Source organism: Siphateles boraxobius, unplaced genomic scaffold (assembly GCF_051911475.1).
Source record: "Siphateles boraxobius isolate OS27281-9 unplaced genomic scaffold, OSU_SipBor_1 12, whole genome shotgun sequence".
Classification (NCBI taxonomy): domain Eukaryota; kingdom Metazoa; phylum Chordata; class Actinopteri; order Cypriniformes; family Leuciscidae; genus Siphateles; species Siphateles boraxobius.
In genome coordinates, this window is record NW_027508722.1 from 16,672,408 (window position 1) to 16,696,450 (window position 24,043).

Genomic DNA, 24,043 nt, shown 5'->3' on the forward strand with positions numbered 1-24,043 from the left:
GCTCCTGTCTTCTACCATAACCCTATTCCGCTCAGCCCTGTTCATCCTGGAACCCATGTGCACATGTCTTTTCCTGCTCTGGCTGGCAGCACTCCAGTGCAAACCCTCACCTGGGCACCACAAGTGGATAACATGCAACTTTGTACTTCATCTGAAGGTGGAACTCCTTTGTCAATGGCACAGCATGACCTGCCCAGCATTTTACCAACTCCTGGAAGGGAAACACAGCAAGTCACTGCTCGGGTACAAGGAAACTGGGATGCCTTGTTTGACTTAATGGCAAGACAAGAAGAGAAAGTGAAGGAACTTACCCGGGAAGTGAAAGAAACTTCTTCTCATCACAAGAGTCAGATTGCTGATCTTGCTGCAAAAGTGGAGGATAACAAAAGTCAAGTTTTCACCCTGTTTACTACTACGAAGCAACAAGAGGAGTCTGAAGCAGACAAGCTGACTAAAGCAATGAAGTTAATGATCACCGGAGAACTCCAAATGGTTGAATCTACCTTGGTGTGTGAGCTGCGTTTCATGGTTAATCAGCTCCAGTCAGAGGTTCAGCAGGACATCAAAGCTGTTCAAAATGTATTCCAAACAAGCCATGATAAGATAACTTTAAAACTCCAACAAAGTATTACACAAACTGATCAATGTCTCACCAGTTTCAAAGAATTGAAAAGTGAAGTGGAGAAAGGATTTCAAAGTGACAAAGAAAGTGCGGATCAACAAAAGTTAAGTGTATTGAAACCACCAGATCCCAGGACCATCAGTACTTCATCCCTGCCATCCGATTCTGCTCCAGTGACTCCTTCAACTTCTTCAACCCCTCTTTTAACATCTGTGTTTAAAAGTGACCATATAAAATTAACTTTCCCCACATTTGGAAGGTCTTCAGACGATGCAGACCCCCTACTTTACTTAACCAAATGTCAGGATTTTTTGGCTCTACATCCCCTGACAGATGCAGACATCCTGGCTACCTTCCGTACTGTCCTATACGGAACAGCACGTGACTGGTGGGAAGTCAGACTGTCCACCATAACCACTTGGAATGAGTTTGAGGCTGCATTTTTATCTGCTTTCCTTTCTGAGGATTATGAGGACGAACTGGCTGAACATGTCCGTACTAGAATTCAAAGAGACACAGAATCTATTAGAGACTTTGCGTTTTCTTACAGAGGTCTTTTTAAAAGATGGAAGGCAGGTTTACAGAGGGTGAGATTGTGAAGATGATACTCAAGAATATCAAGCCATACCTTGCCAGCCAATTGCGTAGCCGGGTGAATACTGTGGAAGAGCTGGTAAAATTAGGACATCAACTGGAAAAAGATTATGAACAACAGCTTTGTTATGATTGTGGTTGAATGGGCCCTAAACAACTATCCACATCACAAAGAACCTCCTCAAACCAACCTGCTGAGAAAATCCCAGTTCAGTGTTGGAGATGTAGAAGACAGCATCCACCAGGAAAATGTCCACACTATACCTCTCCATAGTCACCTCAGACATCGGGTCCACAGTATTCGACCAGCGGCAAACATCCTTATCACCCCAAGTTAGGTGGTCACCCTTCCAACAACTCTGTTGCTGTAACTAGAATGCATAAGTCACAGTCAGCAACCAAAAAAACCTCATCCTTATCTCCAAGCTCTAATGAACGTGTAGCGGTACCTCAACAACTAGTTGTTCCCCTGTGTATCGATGCCTGGTCAGGTAAGGCCATTGTGGACACTGGTGCAAGCTACACACTCATCAATGAGAATCTTATGAGGCAGCTTACCTCACCAGACCAGCTCCAACCGTGGTCTCGTGGTCCCCTTTATCTGGCAAATAGAAAAGCAGAGACTCCATTAGGATGGCTGAACACCACAATTCATTTACACGACCAAGCATTTACCTTACTTACTGCTGTACTTTCATCCCAAGCCCTAGCCTATGCTGTAGTTTTGGGGTTGGACTTTATTTTGTTCAGTGGCCTGCAACTCAATGTCATTGATCAGAAATACTCCTTCAAGCTTGATACTTCAAAAGAGTACCCCTTTCAACCAGGAAATCCAAGTGTGCCAAATGTAAGTCCCCAAAAAGAGAGGAGTCAACTTAAGAAAGCCACTCAAAACCTTTCCTTGTTAACTTCTGTTCCCCCTCTATCATCACCATTGCAAATTCAACACTTTGACAGTATTAATGAAAAGGCATTGATAAAAAAAGCTGTGGACGCTGCTCATTTACCCTTGGAAGGTAAGCTACAGTTACTCCAAATCCTGGAAGGCCGCCCTCAGGTATGCACTCTCAGTACTGGACGTACTGAGGTTCTCCAACACCGCATCTATGCCACCAGCCAAGTACCCATCAAACAACGACCATACTGTTTGTCTCCCATTAAGCAACTTGCAGTGGATGAGCAACTTGAGGAAATGTTGAGGCAAGGAATAGTTGAACCCTCCCACTCTGGTTGGGCATCACCGGTGGTCTTAGTACCTAAAAAAGACGGCAAATTGAGATTCTGTGTGGATTACAGAAAGGTTAATTCTGTAACCGAAAGTGATGCTTACCCTCTTCCCAATATCACAGAAATATTGGAATCACTCTCTGGGGCAGCCATCTTTTCTACTATTGATCTCAACAGTGGATATTGGCAGGTGACCATGGACCCCGAAAGCAAAACCAAGACAGCCTTCATCACTCCTGCAGGTCTCTTGCAATTTAATGTTATGCCGTTTGGGCTCAAAAATGCTCCCGCAACCTTTCAGAGGCTCATAGAGACTGTTCTGGGAGAACTAAGGAGAAAAATATGCTTTGTGTACATCGATGATATCATTGTGTACTCACCTTCAATAACTCAGCATTTCCACGACCTCCAGACTGTCCTCCATAGACTAGAAACTGCTGGTCTCACCATTAACTTTAAGAAAAGTCAATTTTGTCTTCAAGAAATCACCTTCCAATGACATGTTGTAAGTGTCAAAGGCATTTCAGCAGACCCATGTAAGACTCAAGCCATTCATGCCTACCCTGTGCCTGCGAACTTGAAGGAAGTTCAGCGTTTCCTCGGTTTAGCAGGGTGGTATCATCGGTTTGTTCCGAATTTTTCTAAGATTACTGAACCCCTCAACGCACTGAAAAAGAAGGGACATAGTTATCAATGGACAATTCAGTGTCAACAAGCTTTTGACCAACTAAAGTCTTGCCTCATTTCACCACCCATTCTTTGCCATCTGATGCCAGTGACACCGGTCTGGGTGCCATATTAGCACAACGGAAGGATGCTGGCAGAGAGGAGGTTATCGCCTATGCAAGCCGAACCTTAACTGGGGCCGAACTTAATTATACTGCAACAGAGAAAGAATGTCTTGCAGTCATCTGGGCCCTGGAAAAGTGGCAACATTACTTGGAGCACAAGCTTTTCACAGTTGTCACCGACCATTCTGCGTTGCAATGGGTCATGAGCTCCACTAAAACCACCAGCCACCTCATCCGTTGGGTCCTGCGATTGCATAAATTCGATTTTGTTATTGAGTACAGAAAAGGGAAGCTAAATGTAGCTCCGGATGCTCTATCCAGGTCTTCTGTTACCTCAAGATGTAACTTGTACTCCAGTGGAAAAGACCCAGCACTGCCTGTGTCAGATGTTGTCCTATGGGAAGAACAGCACAAAGACCCTGAAGTTTCAAAATTATTGCAAGCAGTTGCAGATAATTGTGCCAGTCTGATTGACCAGTAAGAAAATTATTGATGACAAATTATATCATAAAACATAACTGGCAAATAACCAACTGCATTATAGAATCTACATTCTCAGCAGTCTTAGGTCCACCCTTCTCCAGCACTATCACTCCACTCCCATGAGTGGCCATGGCGGAATCTACAAGACCTATAAGCGACTTTAGGAAGTAGCATTTTGGCCTGGCATGTGGTCAGCTGTGAAACAACATGTGAGAACCTGTGTTAAATGTCAAACTCTAAAAAGTGATAACCAAAAACCTGCTGGAAAGCTACAGCAAATCACTACCAGCGGCCAAAACCAAATGCTGGGAGTTGACATCATGGGTCCGTTACCACGTAGCACAAACCAAAATGAATACCTGCTGGTCATTTTTGATTATTATTCGAGAAGGGTTGAGTTGTTCCCCATTCGTAGTGCCACAGCCCAGAATATTGCCTCCATCTTCAGAAAAGACATCCTGACACGGTGGGGTGTACCAGACTTCATTCTCTCAGACAGAGGCGCTCAGTTTGTTTCATCTGTTTTCAGAGAGTTATGTGAGAACTGGAGTATTACTCCCAAATTAACTACAGCTTATCACCCACAAACCAACATGACAGAAAGAGTGAATCGAACTCTCAAGAGCATGATGGCAGCCTATGTGGATGACAACCATCAGAAATGGGACCAATTCTTACCAGCATTCAGATTCACCCTTAATTCAGCCGTTCAAGAGACCACGGGACTAACCCCAGCAGAACTCCAGCTTGGTAGGAAACTCCAAAGCCCAATGGACAAAATACTCTGTGGGCCTAATCTAACTCCAGACGCTGCCTCCTATGATGTGGTTCATCATCTTCATCATCTGCAAACTCAAGCCAAAGAAAACAGCAAGAAAGCCAAAATGAGACAACTGAGAAACTATAATAAAAATAGGAGAGATGTAATATTCAAAAGCAAGGATCGAGTATGGTTACGAAACTTTCCACAGTCTTAATGCACAGCGTAAATATAGTGCAAAACTAGCCCAAAAATGGAATTGGTCCGTACCGTATTCTCAAGTAGCTGGGTCCTTTGAACTACCAAATAGCCCTTGAAGACACAGGAGAAGATGTGCGTTCAGCTCATGTTTGCAATTTAAAAATGTGTTATCCAACGGCTGCGGAATTTGAGTTGCAGCAAAAGGAAAAACTCCTGGATATATTTCAAGAAGCCTCGGATAACGAAGATTTTCTAGGATTTTAATTTTTGTTTTCTCTCTTCTAAACAACCATGGGTTGTTTTCTTCTAGGGGAGGAGAGTGTGACAGTGAAGAAAATCTGTGCCATGAGTCACAACATTGTTTGTTTTACTTTCGCTTTCCTTTTTGCATGAATGGGTGGAGTATTTCAATTAACGTTAATTACAGAAGGAAGTTGAATATAACTTGTGTGTTGTACCTGAAAAGACGCGTCATCCGTTTGTGTGTGTGTTGAGAAGTTGCCAGTTCGGGATCGTGATGGATTAGCGGGGAAAGACGGCCGCTTGTCAATCTGTTGCTTCTGGTGTTTGAAGTCTGGTGCGTCGTGGAATTCGGTGCATTTCCAGACAAACTGATCTTGAGCTGTTCTAAGGATAAGCCAATGTTTATCCGACTATCCATGTGTCGAAGATGTGCGTGGCGCGGAGGTTTTCGGCACAGATGTCGGAAACGGAGATCTGCTACCACTAGAGTTGAAGTTTTTTTTATTTTATTTTTTATTTATTTCCATTTCTCTTTTTTGTGTTATTATTATTATTATGAACACTATATAATTTACGAATAAATATCCCTTGTGAACACTGAATTTTTCTGGGATTATTACTATAATTTTGTGGTGTAACAGGTGGTTATTTTTTGGCTATCCTGGGTTGATTTAAATTTTGACAGGTTTTTATCCTGTCTGGCGCCCGAAGTTTTTTTATTTTATTTATGTTAGGGCTGCCACCACCGTTACAGCGTTAACTTTCAACACGACTGACCCAAGATCGTTTTCTGAACTCATTCTTCTCCCTTTTCCCATTGAATAGCAGCTCAGAGAGGCATTTATTTTAAATAAAAAATAAGAAAATATTTGAAAAGTGAAAATAAAGTGCCTTGGGTATAAAGTGTTGGGTTGATCCTGCTTTTCCTGTGCTTCTGATAGCCGAATGGCAGACATCAGTTAAGTATGAAAGCACAGTAAGCTGCTTTTGGAGTGTTATCTAAGGGCTGGGACAAAACAAGGGCTAGTTTTTGCAGTGTGTTCCACACTTCGGCTTTTGTCGGACTTCCGTTGGCTTTATTCTGGCCGGTTGAGCATGTTGGTTAATTGGTTAGCTTTGTAAACCAGTGCACGACAAGAAAAACGAAAAGCACAAAGCAAGCAAACGCTGAAGAAAAGTGGGCAGACCATAAAGGTGCTTCTAGATTTATCTACATCTTTATATTCCAATATGCAAATATTTTGATAGCGGCATGGCCAATGTAGCCCAGTTAATATAAGTGAAGACAAAATGATCAGCATGATTAACAGTTTGTATATTCACATTTCTAGTTCATGTTCCCTTTTTGAATGTACGTTACATGCTAGTTGGACGTGTAGTTTTTGAGGTGTGTTCAAGCAAAACTTTTTTGCCCAGACACAGCTGACGTGAGCTGTCACAACCGTCGGCTTTCGTCGCTCTTTTCGATCTTTTACCTGGATTCGGTGTGTACTAGCCTTAAAATGACAAATTAGTTAAAAAGTAAGCTTTTCTTACACTCACTTATCTGCATAACACCTAGGATTATCTATATATTTTCAGGAGACCTTTAAATGCTTTGTGAAGTGAGCTTAGTTCATGAGCGATCAGAATGTTGTAACAATCAGTTCTTTCATTATATCAATAAAGAAGACATTGTAGTCTAAGAACGGGTTCCTTTCGGTGCATTATGACCACTTTCACAAAGCCAGTGAAAGCCTACACCAGAAATTAACTTTATATTCATTGAATAGGCATGATTTTGGCAAAATTTCTTGAATAGTGCAGTTTGTCATGAGATGAGTCAGCTAAATGTGATTTTATCAAACGTTTATTATTCTCATCCATTTTGTACTGCTTCATCTGTGTATAATGTATTTTATGTCTAGGTATACATTAGATATGCTCTTACTAAGGTTGTTTTGTTCTCCGCCATCAGTGCGGTATTTGTATGTGTGCAGCCTCCATGTTTGAGGAGCCTGTTGATATCCCATGTGGTCACGAGTTCTGCAGAGCATGCTGGGAAAGGTGAGCGTTTTCCTTATTAGAGCCTTTCACATTTTAGTCACATTACTGTCACCGTCAGTTCTCACTACTGCTATAATATCATGTAACAGTCATATGTACGTTGTCCTTGGCAGTTTTCTGAATCTGAAGATCCAGGAGGGGGAGGCCCATAATATCTTCTGCCCAGCCTATGACTGCTTTCAGCTGGTTCCTGTTGAGGTCATTGAGAGTATCGTGTCCAGAGAGATGGACAAACGTTACCTGCAGTTTGACATCAAGGTATAATTACATGATCAGATACACATTAGTCTGAATTATGTGGATAGATGTCATTGTATTATTTTTGTGAAATCGTGAGTTAAACATGAGGATAAATTTAAGAAAAACAGCAGTCAGTCAGCATTCGGTTTTTGATATAAGATTTTCAGTTTTGATTTAAACCCTGTGATTCTGCCTTCATAGGTGGTTTTCCAGTCACGCAGATCAGTTCTCAGTGGAGTTTTACGGTTTAATGTTATTGTGAAGTCAGTTTGGAACTGTGTAACATTGAAATGGGAGCTGAGAGGATTGAAGTAACTGTAACAATGGCAGCTCTCATCTGAAAATGTCTGAGAATGACACTTCTCTCTATGGGGAGTCCCAAGCCTTTCATTATGTTGCCATGGTGATGTTGACTCTTCCACAGGGGTGTCTACCCTCTTGCAGCCATTTTCAGGGTCAGAGTGTACTGACGGACTTCTGGAGCTGTGGGTAAAAATTAACTTGCATCCCTGCATCATAACAAGACTCAGCAAATTAGTTGAACCTTAGAGGAAAATATATTTTTGTTAAGTTCTGTTCAAATAACAGAAGTTTAAGGCAAATTCGCAAAACTTCACATGACTAAAATAAGCTCTGGGGGGATCGGGAAAGGACCACGAGCCGGGACTTGAACTCGCCTTCTACAAATTTAAATTTATATTAACCTGCAGCTGTTTAGCTTGGATATTTGCAATGTAACATTTTATAGATTTAATTTATATCTTTGCATCTCATAATTTAACATATATTTATATATTTTTACTCATTATACAAAAATATTTGACTGCTCAATGCTGCATTTGACCAATCGGAATCAGAGAATTGCAGAGAGCCTCGTAATACTAAATTAATGTTTTATGTTGCAAATGACTCCTTTACTTGCTCTCTCCTCTGTTCTTCCTTGCTCCTACTTTTTACTTCTTTTTCTTCTTCTCCATCAGGCATTTGTTGAGAATAATCCTGCCATCCGGTGGTGCCCGCGGGCTGGCTGTGATAGAGCGGTGCGATTGGCCGGGCAGGGACCAGGTGGCTGCACCTCTGACCCGCTCAGTTTTCCTCGCCTCCAGGCCCCTGCGGTGGACTGTGGAAAAGGCCATCTCTTCTGCTGGTCAGTGCCAGTCACTGATACAAATCTCTTAAGCCATAGATCCAGAAGAAAGAATTTATGATTCTGAGCAACTGCAGTTCACTAGAACATGATTTATTGGGCTCATATTCAAGAATGCGTGTTTGTATGTATGTTCTGCTCGCAGTGATCTCTGCGATGCAGCTGGCTGTGTTTCTCTTCCCCACAGCTCTGGTCCTTATGTCCCCAACACACAAACACATAGACACATACACACATCCACACAGTGGGCTCGTATCTTATCACTGCCCATGCCAGATCTGAGCATTATATTTGAGTCAAAACACCCTCCTCCCTTTCTCATACACAAACATTTCATCTGTCTGAGTGAATATGGATTGAATCTAATATGGAAGAGCATTGCCTAGACTGAAGCTGTCATTTAAAGGCATTTGCGGTCAACAGTCTGCTATTAAATGTTGTTTAATAGCTGTGGTTCTCAACTTGTGGGTCACAGTTCTGTTCTGAGTGGTTTGTGGATGGCAGGAAAAAAGAGTTCTAAATGTTAAACTAGAACATATCAGTCTCCTGAAATTGGAGGGTAAAGATCAAAAACTGTTACGTTACACCATGTTAATATGTTAGCATAGATTAATCTTTTGCTCATGATTGACACCGATTTATCCCTACAAAGCCTTTCCTCTAACAACTCAAATGCATAGAACAGAAATATGATATTCTCTAGAAATGTATTTTCCCTCATACTTGGGCCAGACATCATGCTGGTGTTTCTCTTCACAGGGAGTGCCAAGGAGAGGCCCATGAACCATGTGACTGCCAAACTTGGAAGATGTGGCTTCAGAAAGTCTCTGATATGAAACCAGAAGAATGTAATCATGTTTTCCTGTATACTTTGCAGTAACCACCTAGATACATTTTCTGAAGTGCTGTTCCTACCTGTCCAAAAATGGTTTTGGACCTGCAGCATCTTTATTTCTGTCCTTTTCCATTTCAGTGGCAGGTGTAAGTGAGGCGTATGAAGATGCTGCCAACTGCCTGTGGTTACTCACCAACTCCAAATCTTGTGCCAACTGCAAATCTCCCATTCAGAAGAATGAAGGCTGTAACCACATGCAATGTGCCAAGGTTATTTGCGTAATAACAATAATAGGATTTATTTATATACCAGGTTAAGTATGGGGCGGAGACATGGAGTTTTTCATAGGTGTAGAATGCAGGCTTGAAAAGAGAGTTGAAGTGAACAAAGGGTCAAACGTGATACTAAGGAATTTTAAAAGGGATTGTCAAAATCAATATGGCCCACTTAGTTTTAATTCTGCTTTAAAAAAATATTCCCTGAGCCGCTAACCAAAATGAGTGGGAGGGTGTGAATCAGAACAGGTGGTTAAAAAAAAAAACTCATCAGCAAAGCAGTTATAACTAAGACCATGATGGCTTGGGATTTGACAAATAGAACGTTTATAGATTATGGAAAGGAGAGGGCCAAGAACAGAACCTTGGGGGACACCTTGACTGGGGGGTTATTTTTCGCAGTAGAGATGAAATATTATCTTCCAGTAGGAAGTAAACCAGGAGGGAATTGTGCAGACATGGCTGTGAGCCAAGAAAAGTGTATATCAAGAAGACCAAAAAAGTGGAACTTTGGATGAAAACCTGATTGGAAGGATTATTTGAAAGCGCTGAATGTAAGCTTTGCTGCTTATCATTACGGTCTTTCATTTTATATCATAATTGAATGTTGTTGTAAAGATTAAGATTTGTTTCTAAAAGTGCTGCCTCTGCAACAGCAGGTTGATGTTGAATCATTTTAAGAATAAAAGAGAGAAAGAATCTTGATACATTTCTTTGATTAAAGAACAAGAAATGCGTATATGTGCCTTAGGATGTAATGCTTTACTGTAAATTCAATCTTGATCATCCTGCAACAAGGTTACTAAACAGAGACTTTGCAAATACTAGCACTCCAAAAATAAAAAGTGAGAGAGATAGTCTCCTAGCAACACACATAATCCCTGCTGTCAGAATCCCACAACTTCCAGTGTGCCTCCTGCTAGACTGATAAATGCATTTGCTTGTGAGTAGTGACATAATGAAACTAATGGTTTGTTTTAGCATAGGTGTTATTAATAAAGAATGTTTGTGTGTCTGTACAGTGCAAGTATGATTTCTGCTGGATCTGTCTGGAAGAATGGAAAAAACACAGTTCCTCTACAGGAGGATACTACCGTTGCACACGCTATGAAGTCATTCAGCAGGTGGAGGAGCAGTCTAAAGAGATGACTGTTGAGGTACACATTACTCATGGTGCTCATGCTTTTTAAATTAGTTCTGTACATTACAAGCACCACACAGATGTAAAGGGCATTTATAGATTTTTTTAAACATTATTAGATTAATAATAGAGCTTTTAATACTGAAGAAATAATACTGATACTGAAATTTAATACCGATCTCACTAATGAGTATGCCTGCACTTTTACACACTCTTAAATATTGTTATATTATTATTTGCAGGCAGAGAAGAAACACACCAACTTCCAGGAGTTGGATCGCTTCATGCACTATTACACACGCTATAAGAACCACGAGCACAGCTACCAGGTAAAAGTCTACAAAGATAAGCTTGATTTTATTTACAATCTTTGACTAAACACAAATATGTCTGGTTCACAATGCAGCTTAGTCTGGCAAAGTACTGCCTTGACTGGAAAAGACCGTCTGACCGTTTTTGTTTTTACATGCTGCTTAGCAGAAAAATATTTTTCCTTAATAATAAACTGTTGTGAAACTGTTTATCAACCCAGTGCACTGTGCATTAATCATGACTTTTTCTTGGTGACTGGTTAAAGACCCTGTGTGTCCTTACTCAGAGATATTGCATAAAGACAGCCAGTCAAATTAGAGCTTGCCAGATCGTGAAAGTTATTTTCCAGTTTTGTAGAATATGCGGCCAATGAGCGGAGTTTTGGCAGTCTGTGGACTGACATTAGATCTGACATGATTTTAAAATAGTGTATATGTATTAATCTGTATTACCCTGTCCTACAGCTTGAAGAACGCCTGCTTAAGACTGCCAAAGACAAGATGGAACAACTGAGCAAAGTTCTGAGTGGAAGTAAGATGCAAAACCACATTTGTATAATTAGTAAATTATTTCCAAGCCATGTCAATGCATGGTCAACCTTGTGTCCTTTCCCTTTGTTATAATTTACAGACTGGAAGTACAGTGTAAAGAGTAAACCTACATTTAGCAGCAGTTTAAGTTTAATACTTGTAGACTGTTGAAATTATATTTTAACTCCTGTTTCACATTACTGTGTTGTTGCAGGAGAAGGAGGCCCTCCAGACACTACTTTCATTGAAGATGCAGTGCACGAACTACTTAAAACTCGTCGTATTCTCAAGTGCTCTTACCCTTATGGGTTCTTTCTGGAGCCCAAAAGCACAAAGAAGGAAATATTTGAACTTATGCAGGTTAATAACACAGATGCTTGTCTTGGGATATTCTTAACGTGCTAGTTTTGAGTTAGTGACAACGCAGCACTCTTATTTTTCTTGTTAGACTGACTTGGAAATGGTGACTGAAGATCTTGCACAGAAAGTCAATCGGCCTTACCTCCGCACTCCTCGTCATAAGATAATCCGCGCCGCTTGCCTGGTGCAGCAAAAGAGGCAGGAGTTTCTGGCATCTGTGGCAAGAGGTGTGGCCCCCAACGATTCACCCGAAGCCCCTCGACGCAGGTAATAAGAGCCTCTTCCCCAATGATAGACTTCTTAAAATAGTTTAAATAATAACTGTATTTGCAACCAAGAATGAGTCAATGACATGTTGCATTTTTTTAATTGCATTTTGCTATTAATTTATTTTAAAAACCCTCAAAACACATACAGTTACTTAAATACACATCTTCTATGATTGATAGTTTTTTTTCTGAATGAATATATTTATACATGTGTTTTTTTCCGAAATGTAATGTTTAATTTCTGAATAAAAAATTATTCACAGACAGAGACACAGACAGAGACACAGACAGAGACACAGACAGAGACACAGACAGAGACACAGACAGAGACACAGACAGAGACACAGACAGAGACACAGACACAGAGACACAGACACAGAGACACAGACAGAGACACAGACACAGAGACACAGACAGAGACACAGACAGAGACACAGACAGAGACACAGACAGAGACACAGACAGAGACACAGACAGAGACACAGAGACACAGAGACACAGAGACACAGAGACACAGAGACACAGAGACACAGAGACACAGAGACACAGAGACACAGAGACACAGACACAGAGACACAGACACAGACACAGACACAGAGACACAGACACAGACACAGAGACACAGACAGAGACACAGACACACAGAGACAGAGACACAGACACACAGAGACAGAGACACAGACACACAGAGACAGAGACACAGACACAGAGACACAGAGACAGACACAGAGACACAGAGACACAGAGACACAGAGACACAGAGACACAGAGACACAGAGACACAGAGACACAGAGACACAGAGACACAGAGACACAGAGACACAGAGACACAGAGACACAGACACAGACAGAGACACAGACAGAGACACAGACAGAGACACAGACAGAGACACAGACAGAGACACAGACAGAGACACAGACAGAGACACAGACAGAGACACAGACAGAGACACAGACAGAGACACAGACAGAGACACAGACAGAGACACAGACAGAGACACAGACAGAGACACAGACAGAGACACAGACAGAGACACAGACAGAGACACAGACAGAGACACAGACAGAGACACAGACAGAGACACAGACAGAGACACAGACAGAGACACAGACAGAGACACAGACAGAGACACAGACAGAGACACAGACAGAGACACAGACAGAGACACAGACAGAGACACAGACAGAGACACAGACAGAGACACAGACAGAGACACAGACAGAGACACAGACAGAGACACAGACAGAGACACAGACAGAGACACAGACACATTCTACCCCTATATATGCATTCTACCATATTATTTTAAAAAAAAAATTTAAAAGATGAAATTATTGAAAGGAATTACTAAAGCCATTTGGCATATTTATAATAATCTTTTATATTCTTTTATTATCATTGTGGGATAAAAAGTTGCGAAGCAGTTTTGATTATGTATTATACACATTTAAAAAAAATTGTCCACCAAATGAATGCCATATGATGCTATCAGCATAGAGGACGAAAGCAAAATGGGAACCTTTGACACTGTATTTAATACTTTTTTTTTAAATAATAATGAAGATATATATATATATATATATGCTGGTCATACCACATGTATAGTCTTTACATTTAAAAAAAACTATATGAAACATTTCTAAGTACTTACTTCGTGTTTTAAATTAGATTTTTAAGAGACATAGCAAACTCATTTCTATGAAATGTAAGAGAATAGGGTCGAGTTTGATTAAGTATTGTTTTTCAGCACTACTAATGTATTTCCCAAGAGCTGCTTTTCCTTTGTAACAGAACTAAACCTGCAGCCTAAAAATGTATAGGATCACATGGAACTTCATTCTTTTTTTGTTTGCGTCTACAGTTTTGCTGGTGGAACATGGGACTGGGAGTACTTGGGTTTCGCCTCTCCCGAGGTAACTGTTTTGTTTTGCTTTGCTTGTTTTGAGACTTTGGCCATAGTTTGTGTAAGAGTGTCTTTGTTAAATGTATATTTGTGGCCAACTTAGTTTGTGAAGGGTGCCTGAGGTTTTGCCAGTGCATACCGGCCTATAGAACAAGATGTAGTCTTGTTGCAGCAGTTGTGAATGTGTAAGAACTGTAATGTGCAGTTAAACAGTGTACCGCTATTTTGTTCTAATCTAAAGATCCAGAGGAATCATGCCTTTCTCGGGGGAATTGATCCGAGAGAGCACTGTCAGTATACAGGAAGCCATCCGCAGGTATTACAGAATCCTCATTAGACCCTATCTCTGGAACGGCTGAACGAACCGTGGAATGGCACCTGTCATGTACACCCCATCACTTCTGTCATTGTCAACTTTTAGTTGGTTGCATGTTTTCTTTTTTTCTGTTCATACTCTATTGCCGCTGTTTATATATTTCAGACGATTGCCGTGCACTCCAGATTAAGAATTCCGATGGTGTTTTAACATCATCTGGAAACCGATATCTTTTTCTTTTCTTTTCATATATCCCGACATGGTCTTCTAAAAAATGCTTTTGGTCTTGTAACTTCAAAAGGCAGATTCCTGCTTTTTGCTTTGACTATGTCATGAAAGGTCATGAAAAATGCGTTTTTGCAGACATTCCAAGGTGAACCAGGTCACCACTTCAGTCTGTATTGCTGGTTGCTGCTCTTCTTTTGAAATCATGTATGCAGGCTTGCAGTTTAATTTTGCTCTGGATTTATGGCTTGTAGAAAGAGGAATAATAGTGATGCACTTTATTCAACTTTTTATTATTGATGCTTGAGCGTTACCTCTCAGGAATGTTTTGTCCAAATGTATTTGTTTCCTTTTTTTGAGTTTGCTACCGTTGTTGCATGCTTATTGCATTCAGCTTCAGTTTGGTTTAGATTTGTCAAACTATGGTGAAAATTAAGTTTTAAGAAGTGCAGTATAGATTAGTTATGATCTGTGATTAAATCCCAAATAGATTAAACTAACATGTATACACCCGAAATGCCATATCTTGTTGGTTTTGTAGTAAATTTCATTACAGATGTCAGACTGTTTGAATATGTACGTGATTTGAGGAGCTTAAAGGATTAGTTCTCAAAAAATGTAAATCCTGGTATCATTTACTCACCCTCAGAACTTGTTTGTCTCATTAATTTCACAAAATACAGGAGGAAAAACTTTTAGTAATGCTGGTCACATTTTTCCATGCAGTTACAATGAATGAGATTGAAGCTTTCAAGGACACAAAACACAATAAAAATATCATAAAAGCAGTCCTTATGATTATATTATATTGTCAGTCTGCTGTAGCCATATGATAGCTCTGTGTAATTTTTGCACATTATTAAAAATGGTCTTCACAGGTCTTGGAGAACATGGTTAGTACTAATAACAGGATTTCAATTTTTGGTTGAACCATTCCTTTAAAGGGCTTTTTGACTTTCCTCAACTTCTATCTGTTATTGTGAAATGATAAAGCCAGAGCCCTGAACGTTGATGATGTCACACAACAGAATTCCTGTAGAGAGGTGTAGGGTTCTTCTGAAAGTCTGACTTGTATTCACAGGGTCCATTGGGAATGCTGGTACACCTCATGAAGCAGCTTTGAAATGGGGTTGTGTGTGTTTTTGTGTTGTAGGAGTATGCTGAATTCCAGTACAGACGCAGACACAGGCAACGCAGGAGAGGAGACATGGCCAGCCTCCGCAGCAACACACCCGACCCTGATGACCCAGGCCATGGCACTTTAGGTAGGTTTTGTGAACGTGTTCTCATTTTGGAGCCCATATTTGGTCTCCAAAGTTCAAGCAGCTGCAAGTACAGTTTCATGATTTTTTTTGCCGTTCTTTCCACACTAAGCTCAGCGAAAAAATGCACTGTAAATCTATTTATCACTTTCTTTTGCAATATATGAAGCAGCATAAATTCATGGAATGAATCTTTTAGGCCTGATGTTCTGCATATGATGACACAACATTTTCTATACATTAAATCTGACTGAATCCAAATTGTTTAAGCAGTTTATAGCCAAAGTTTGTGTTACATTCTTTGATTTAAAATGTTGATTTTTACATCCAAAATATTACACTCATAATACTTAATCCACATCTATTTTGACATGGTATCTGATTGTTTTGTCCCGTCTGTTGCTATAGTTATATCACTGCCAATCATTGCAATTTCGGATTCAGTCGCGCATTTAAATACTGTTGTATATCTAGAAACTTTGCAGTGTACTGAGCATCATGGAAAACAAAACTTTTTTTTCAAATTGCATATTGGTTATAAGCAGAAAGCGAACAAAGAGCGCTCCCTTTATAATCACTGAAGTTAATCACTTCAAGGCTATGTTTTGCACCTGCTCACTATGATCTGCACTCATTCGAAAACTCCTGCTATAATCAAAAATCTGTCTACACTGCACAATGTTGGTAATAATGAAAGGATTCAGAAGTGTGCAGAACTTTAAAGTGTGTGGTGAACTAAAACTGTGGTGTTTTGAGCAGTGTTGAGTGGATTCTGACTTAAACACTTCTGATTGGCCACGGAGTTCACTCGCTCAACAGATATCTCTGTGATTGTCTACAATGAATGATAAAGCTTCAAAAACACGTTGTAAATGGAAACCTTTGACGCTCTTCACATCCCTTAGACAGACACACGGGAGCGTTTGAAAGCAGCCGCCTTCCAGTGGGTACCGAAATTTGTTCTGTATTTCTGAATAGACAGATGAAGACTGGAGCTCCACTGCACAAAATCATAAATCCAATCATTTTTTCCACCATCCCCCTAGCAAACTAACTAAACAAATGATTTTCCATTTGTCTTGTCTTATAGACACGCAAGAAATTGGTGGTGGTCACAGACAGGGTCTACCCATGGTGAGTCGAGAACCCTTTTAACAGAGGTTCTGTGGTAGAATGTCACAGGCGTTTACCCTCAGCTGACAGTAACGTCTGATCTTTTACCCTACAGCCTCACAGTTCCCTGGATGAGGATGATCCAAATATCCTGTTGGCCATCCAGCTGTCCCTGCAGGAGTCTGGGATGACTGCAGGCATTGATGCTCAAGAGATCCTCGCTACCGAAGCATCTCTGGGGGCCATCGGAACATCCCTGCCCACGCGGCTGGACCCGGTGCTGTGCGGGATAGACTTGCCCCGAGCTGCCCTGAGCAGCTCCGAGCTGCTAGAGATGGGTGACAGCCTAAAGAAGCTGGGTAATATCAGTGGCCAGAATGTCCCTCTGCGTTTCGACAATCTCAACAATCCTTCCCATGAGTCTGCAGAGGCCCCCTTCCAAGCTCCTTCGGGACGTATGGAAACCTCTGATTTCGGTTCAGACAACGCCAACCTTCTAGGCAACATCATGGCTTGGTTTCACGACATGAATCCGCAGAATATCAGTTTGGTTCCTTCAGCCGGTGCAACTCACCAGGAATTCGGTGCTCAGTCGGCAAGGATGATGTCAGAGCAGACCGAGTGCGCCATGCCAGAGTGGACAACAGGGGGCGATAGAGAGGCGGAGTTTGACTCCGGTATCGGCACGGGAGAGCGTGAGCCTGTCAGGCCGACACAGCTGGACCTAGTAGGTCTTGATATGTGTCCGGTACCTCTTTCGTCCATCGAGCTGGGCGATACTCCGAGCGGTTCGAACCCGTGTCACTCCGATACCCCAAAATGTGACTCAGACCCCGACCAGCCTAGCAGTAGCTCCTCTGAATGGGAGGGTCAAGTACACCTTGTATGAAATATTGACTTCACCCACTAGTTAAACCACTTTTTTCGACGAAGTAGCTGCCGGATTCTAAACCTGAGGAAAAAGATCAATCCTGACGAGAAACTTTGTATTGTCAGATATGTAGAAATTGAAACCGAGATATGTAAAGAAGTCGTTTTTGAGTACTCATTCAGTACTCGTGTGTTTCAGGCCTTTGTGCTTGTGAGGCCATGTGTTCTTTGCTCACTAAAAACTCTTTCCAATCCTGGAGTGTTAAACACTTTTAAAAGAGTCAGCAACTGAACTAGGAAGAGATACTGTATGAAGACGAGATAGGAAGTGAGGTAGCCAGAAAAATCTACTGTATACAACTGGACGGTATTGGGTGCGAGTTCCTGTTCTTCGTATTAAAAGGATGTAAAAGATACTGTAGGTGCCAAAAACACTGGCTTGCACACGCCGAGTGGAGGGTGTGCTGATTGTGCCTGCTGCTGAGGGCCTGGTCGCCCTATTGAGTACACTATCCTTCCTCTAAACTAGACCTGTAGTATCAGAGATGTACACATCAGCATCAGGCTCACAAGAGCTTTGAGGCTGATAATTGCCGAAACGAAATGAACAGTAATTCTAGTTGCGGACAACATTTCTTTTTCTATCAAACATTATCACTGTAATCCGTCATTGGTTAATGCGAACGGAAAGCACCGGCGAGGTTCAACTCGGTTCAGGAGCGCCGCACCAGCTCTGGAAAACATTTTCTCTCTGCAACTTATCACAGTGCCTTTTCTGTGAAACTTCTCTTTATTTATAGCCTCTCTCTTGTGCTCAGAGCCTGGAGTGTGGGAAGTTCCAATACACATTGTACTTGTACTTTCAGGTGGCGATTAAGCAAACTGAGCTCAATGTTTTTTAAAAGACATTTTTTATAAATGTTCGGTTCCTTTCGCATGCCTTTGGCCCCTTCCCCCAGGGTGTTTTTAAAGCAATTATTTAAAAAAAATATATATATACATAATTTGCGGATTATATCCATCTATACTATACATTGCGTATTAAGATGTGATATCCACATTGAAAACATTGAATAAAAATCAAATTCTCAGATAAAAAAAAAAATCCATAGATGTGGTCCAGGTGCATCTCTGATAGAAAATTATGAATACGTGTATTTTAATTTCGTTTCTTTCAAAACGTACTCCTTTTTGAAACCATGTTTTCTCCTCAGAATATCTAAGGTCTCATCTATGGATCATTAGGCAGAGGCTGAGACGTCTCAATGTGAAATTTCTATTTATTTAAAATTGAATCTCCTTCAAAATGAATAAAGATAAAGTGGATGACAATGAAAAACAAAAAGCAAAAACACATGAGCGCCAATATATATATTTTTTTGTATATAACACAGTGCCACTTTTCAATATCGGCTTATTACTTAAAATACGACTGCTGAAATGATTGTTTAAAGCCATTCAGATAAATTAACAGAATGTTTTTGATTTGCTTTTATTTTCTTGCGAACACCAGGCCAACTTATCATCAGATGAAACAATCAGAGCAGCACTGAGTTTTAAGCACTTCAGAAAAATTGCACAAAATTAGTTCACATTTCAGCCTTGGAATAACCCATTTTAGCTCATAGGTTTGCCGTTATAGTGGCGGTTTTAGCTGAGGGTTTGATCGAGCAGATGCCTGATGCTTTGCTGTGGGCTTGATGTCATATGTATGTTGAAAATGACCTTATGTCCTAATGCAGTATTGCATAGCATAAAACTTTACAAAGTGAAAATGAAGGCAAATCTGTTTGCGAAGTGTTTTTTGGAATCATTCCGTTAGTTTGGAGGAGTGCACACATGATTTTTTCCCCTGTATGTACAGTATGTATGTGCGATCAGAATCAGTTAAGCTTACTAAATCGCAGTATTTCTTCGGACTAATGTATATCGCCAAAGGTGGACGGGGAGGTGGAGCTGATGTCTGTTCAAATGAAGCATATGGTAGATTTTGAACATCTGTCCAAACATGACAAAAAAGTGAATGACAAAAGTTGTCCTGTATGTGACAGTATGCTGTGCATTAAGTAATTAAAATAAAAAATAGATCATGTTTTCTTGACAAAAGTGTCAAGGCTATTGTTTGGGAGAGGGGGGTGGCTATTGTTTTTGGGGTGAGTAAAGCACATTTTGTAACCCATTACAGATTTTATATTGTTAAACATCTAATCCTTGAAATGGTATTTGCACTTTCATAATCTCTACTTGATACATTCCCAATTTATATGGAAAATACAAATGTGTGATGTTTGGCCAATGAATTGGACCGATTTGAGTGTGAATCTGAATAAAGTTGCTAAGACAAGTTCATTTGTAAAAGTGGTAGAATTCTTTGAACATAATGTACAATGAAAGCCCAGGTGCAAAATCAACATGAGAAGAAAAAAACAACAACTTATTATTATTTATTTGTAACTTCAAGACATTTTCGTCAGATTAGTTTATTTGTATCTAATAATAATATTTGTGATGTATAGTATATTTCAATTTGTATCATATAATAATGATAATAATAAATATCAGTGTTAAATTATTAAAAAGTATAGTGTATATAAATCAGACAAATAAATCCACAGCTATTTTAATGCACGACATGGAGGAAAAGAACCACCTGACGTGAAGCGGAGTGCATTTAAACCCTTTAAATCACAGCTAGCCGTGAATTATCCCGCTTATACCATGGTCATGTGCCAGCACTGACAACTTCAAGCTGGTTTTGATGTTTACAGGGTTAAAATGATGGTTATCTCCATAAGGATGCACTCCGCTACAATTTTTGAGATTGTATGAGAACCGAAATTTGAAAGTTGAACATTTTGTAGATGAAAGAATATTTTGAACTGAAATTTCACAGACACATTCTGGGAACACCATAGATTTATATTACATCTTGTGAAAAGGGGCATCACCTTTAAATACAAATTATATTCTTATAGATTCTTATATTCTTATATTATAGAATTTGTATCGCATAATTATTTTGGATAATAATAATGTTTAATAAAAACATTTTTTAAGGCAAGGCTGAGGTTAAAAATAATATTCTTTAGATTCTTATTTAAAATGAAATCTTTGAGGTTATTGTGTGAGCATTTGGCCTTCTAGTGGGCAAAATTGGAATAACGCTTTCCGGCAAAACAAATTTCAATGCCTGCTTTCTTGAACTGTAACTTCCCATGAAGTAAATATAGTAGACCACAGCAGTTTAACATTCAGAAATGGGCACTTTTAGGCACAGAGCTGGGTTAATGAGCTGGGTAATGTTGTATAAAGCCATGCATAATTTATGATTTTATTTATTGGATAGATGCCCAGGGGAAAGAAGTTGGGGGAATACCAGGAGGTCACGAGCACAGTGGTTTTACTGAGCCAAATGTCAGATGGGTGGAAGTTGCTATTTGCAAACTGCTGTTGAATTAGGGCCCGTTTTATGAGGGAGTATCTGTGATCTTGCGATGTGAAGGTCCTTTTTAGGACCAACAAAGATTCACTTTCGATTAGGCAATAGTACTGCAGTTGACAAAAAAACGTTTTTGGATACTTAAGCCACATTTAAAAATGCATGAAAAAGGTTGCTTTATATTTTACATAAAACAATATCAAACCAAATGGCATTAATTTTAAAAAGAGAAAACACAAGCACACTTCTCAAGGACAGTTTGTTAGGTTTTCCCCTAAAATGATCTTGGCAACACTAATAAAAAGGTTCACAAAAGTCAATTGTGTTCTAAAATAATAAAGGTCTCTATGACATTTAGAAATTTGTAAGTGTGGTAGTGTGAATAATGTGAAACATTGCAAAAATGTAATGATAATGATGAAATAATTGTTAGACTTTTTATTGATGTTTTTTTTAAGCCTGTAATTTAATGATAATCTAGTTTATTTACACTTCATGCTTGATGAAATGTGATAAATCCAAATCTACAGTATATAGGATTTTCATATTTGTATAGTCATCTCGAATTTGAAGATCTTCCAAATTAATTCCTAATTGATTTACATTTTTACTGATGCTTTATTATAAAAGTTACATAGAAAAAAGTGACAATGTCTACGGTGCTAACTTTAAAGCACTTTAATAGATGTGATGCACTTGCGGTCCACTAGAGAGGAGTAAGTTCCCAGAGAACGAGGGAAGAGTTTCGACTCTTTTCTTGGAATCACTCTGGCACGAGGGCGTCTGTGTTACTGGCAAGCATTGTTGGCACTCTTCGTCCCAGACTCATGGAAGCAATTCAAGACATCATTTAGAGAAGGATCTCAAAGGCTCCTCAAGAGGCTATTAAAACATGTCAGAATATCCTGCATTAGATTCCCACAGTCAAAGCAAATTCAAGGTAAATCATATAGTTCTGAAAGGCATGTGAAATTGCTGCAATCAGAAGCTTGGCCCACCCTGGCCCAACACCACATAACAGCCTATCACAAAATTGGTGCGATATTCAATTCAGCTCGAGATAGCCCCCCCCCGACCGACCGGCCCACCTGGAATATCAGTTGGCCCACCTTTAATCTCATATCTGGAGCCGGGCCTGATGTACTGTATGATTACAAAATAGTTTGACAGTCATTTGTTTTGTTCTCTGGTATAGCACAAAGACCTTGGCGTGTTTGGATGTTTCACTGGCTCAGCTGGAATTGATTTCAAAGAAAGGATTTCACTCGGTTATGGAGTTCTAGAAACAATAATTTTCACATGAAAATCTCTTTGATTGTAACTAGGCTGAATCGTTCTCATTCATGCAACACGCACCCATCTAGTTTTTCATTAAATAGGTTTACATTTACAATCGGGTATTTATTTGTTTACTTTCTAGTGTTATTAAATTTCGAGCCACCGTTACGATTCAAGAACATCTTTAAACTACAAAGAGCCGCAGTGAACTGAGAAGTATAGGCTAGTTCTTGACCCTTTACTAAGCGAATCATCTGTAATCTAGAATGAAGGTTTCTAGACAGTGAATGGACTTTCTGAATGGTCTCTGTAATATGAGAGATATGTCTGAGTGGTTGACCCCGAGACTTCCTCGTGAAGTTTAAACAGATAACCCTGACAAGGCACCACGCTGGAGGATGTTATTGTAAGGACAATCCAAACCTAAACTCGTGAGGCATCTTTTGGTCATTGCGCAGCAGAGAAGAGCAGCCAGATAAATGAGAACTTGTCTGAGAGAATTAAGCAAGAGGAAAACCCCCAATGAGCTTATCTGGTCTACGATTACACAGCATTTTGAGATTAAGAAATATCCCATAAATACGTTTTATGTATCAGTATAATTTCGTTTAGTGGGAGGAAGTTGCTATTTGCAAACTGCTGTTGAATTAGGGCCCATTTTATTTTGGAAGGCGATGTGAAGGTCCTATTTAGGACCAACAAAGATTCACTTTTGATTAGGTAATAGCAGTGGACAAAAATATGTATTTGGATACTTAAGCCACATTTAAAAATGCATGAACATTTTTGCTTTTTATTTTATACACCAAATGGCATTAATTTTAAAGAGAGAAAACAAAAATAGGGGAGAGCGGGGCACAACATAACACTTTTCGACTTTCTCAGTTTGTGTAAATCTACTACGGGTTCAGAATATTTATTTTTTCCCATATGTCTAGAACAGTTATGTGGTTTTGTTTTGTTAATACAGTTTTTTCTTGATATACCCTGAAAGAATGGAAGTGAAATGTGACAACCATAGGTGGGGTACATTGTAACATGACCATATGACAGCTTAAAATGCTGTCTGATAATAAAAAATATATACAATTATAAAATACAATTATTATCTTTTACATATAAAATAATGGCATTTTCTAATAATTAAAAATAAAATATTTTTTGAGTTTGACAACGAACACACAGGAAAACATAGCTATACAACATAGTTCAAAACATAATAATAATTAATAATTTCTGAACATTGACTCTCAGTCTTCACCTTTTTCTCATGTTTTCTCAATTGAATGCATAAAAAGTATAGAATAGAATAGCATAGTTCTAATAGGGGCACATTGTAAGGCATGTGTTACAACATGCCCCACCTGCATACCTTAGATTTAAACCCTGCTAGTGTCTTCTGCTAGTTAGCAAAGCATTACAGAACCATACCAACTGTTAAATAACATATTGGAGATTAAAACAAAATCAGATTTGTCTAATTTAAATAAACACCAAAAATAGAGATGAAAAATGAACATAAGAAATTTACGTTTGCGTTAAATAAATGTTCAGTGATAT

At 39.6% G+C, this 24,043-nt stretch overlaps 1 protein-coding gene and 1 long non-coding RNA gene across 2 annotated transcripts in view; one reads left to right on the plus strand and one right to left on the minus strand.

Moving 5' to 3' along the window:
* Window positions 1-20,110, plus strand: part of ankib1b (ankyrin repeat and IBR domain containing 1b) — a 37,131-nt gene extending 17,021 nt beyond the window's left edge. Inside the window, exons 7-20 of the mRNA XM_077209321.1 lie at window positions 6,879-6,967; window positions 7,081-7,225; window positions 8,188-8,354; window positions 9,114-9,202; window positions 9,328-9,458; window positions 10,487-10,621; window positions 10,848-10,934; window positions 11,382-11,448; window positions 11,662-11,807; window positions 11,896-12,074; window positions 13,939-13,990; window positions 15,675-15,786; window positions 16,874-16,917; window positions 17,012-20,110. Coding sequence (XP_077065436.1) covers window positions 6,879-6,967; window positions 7,081-7,225; window positions 8,188-8,354; window positions 9,114-9,202; window positions 9,328-9,458; window positions 10,487-10,621; window positions 10,848-10,934; window positions 11,382-11,448; window positions 11,662-11,807; window positions 11,896-12,074; window positions 13,939-13,990; window positions 15,675-15,786; window positions 16,874-16,917; window positions 17,012-17,785 — 2,217 coding nt within the window. The 3' untranslated portion in view covers window positions 17,786-20,110. The remainder of the gene's footprint in view (window positions 1-6,878; window positions 6,968-7,080; window positions 7,226-8,187; window positions 8,355-9,113; window positions 9,203-9,327; window positions 9,459-10,486; window positions 10,622-10,847; window positions 10,935-11,381; window positions 11,449-11,661; window positions 11,808-11,895; window positions 12,075-13,938; window positions 13,991-15,674; window positions 15,787-16,873; window positions 16,918-17,011) is intronic.
* On the minus strand, window positions 73-573 carry LOC143713739 (uncharacterized). Its single transcript, XR_013195272.1, has 3 exons — window positions 504-573; window positions 312-364; window positions 73-211 (listed from the first exon to the last, which is right to left on the minus strand). It is a non-coding gene; the product is annotated as an uncharacterized LOC143713739 (long non-coding RNA).
* Window positions 20,111-24,043: the final 3,933 nt, after the last annotated feature.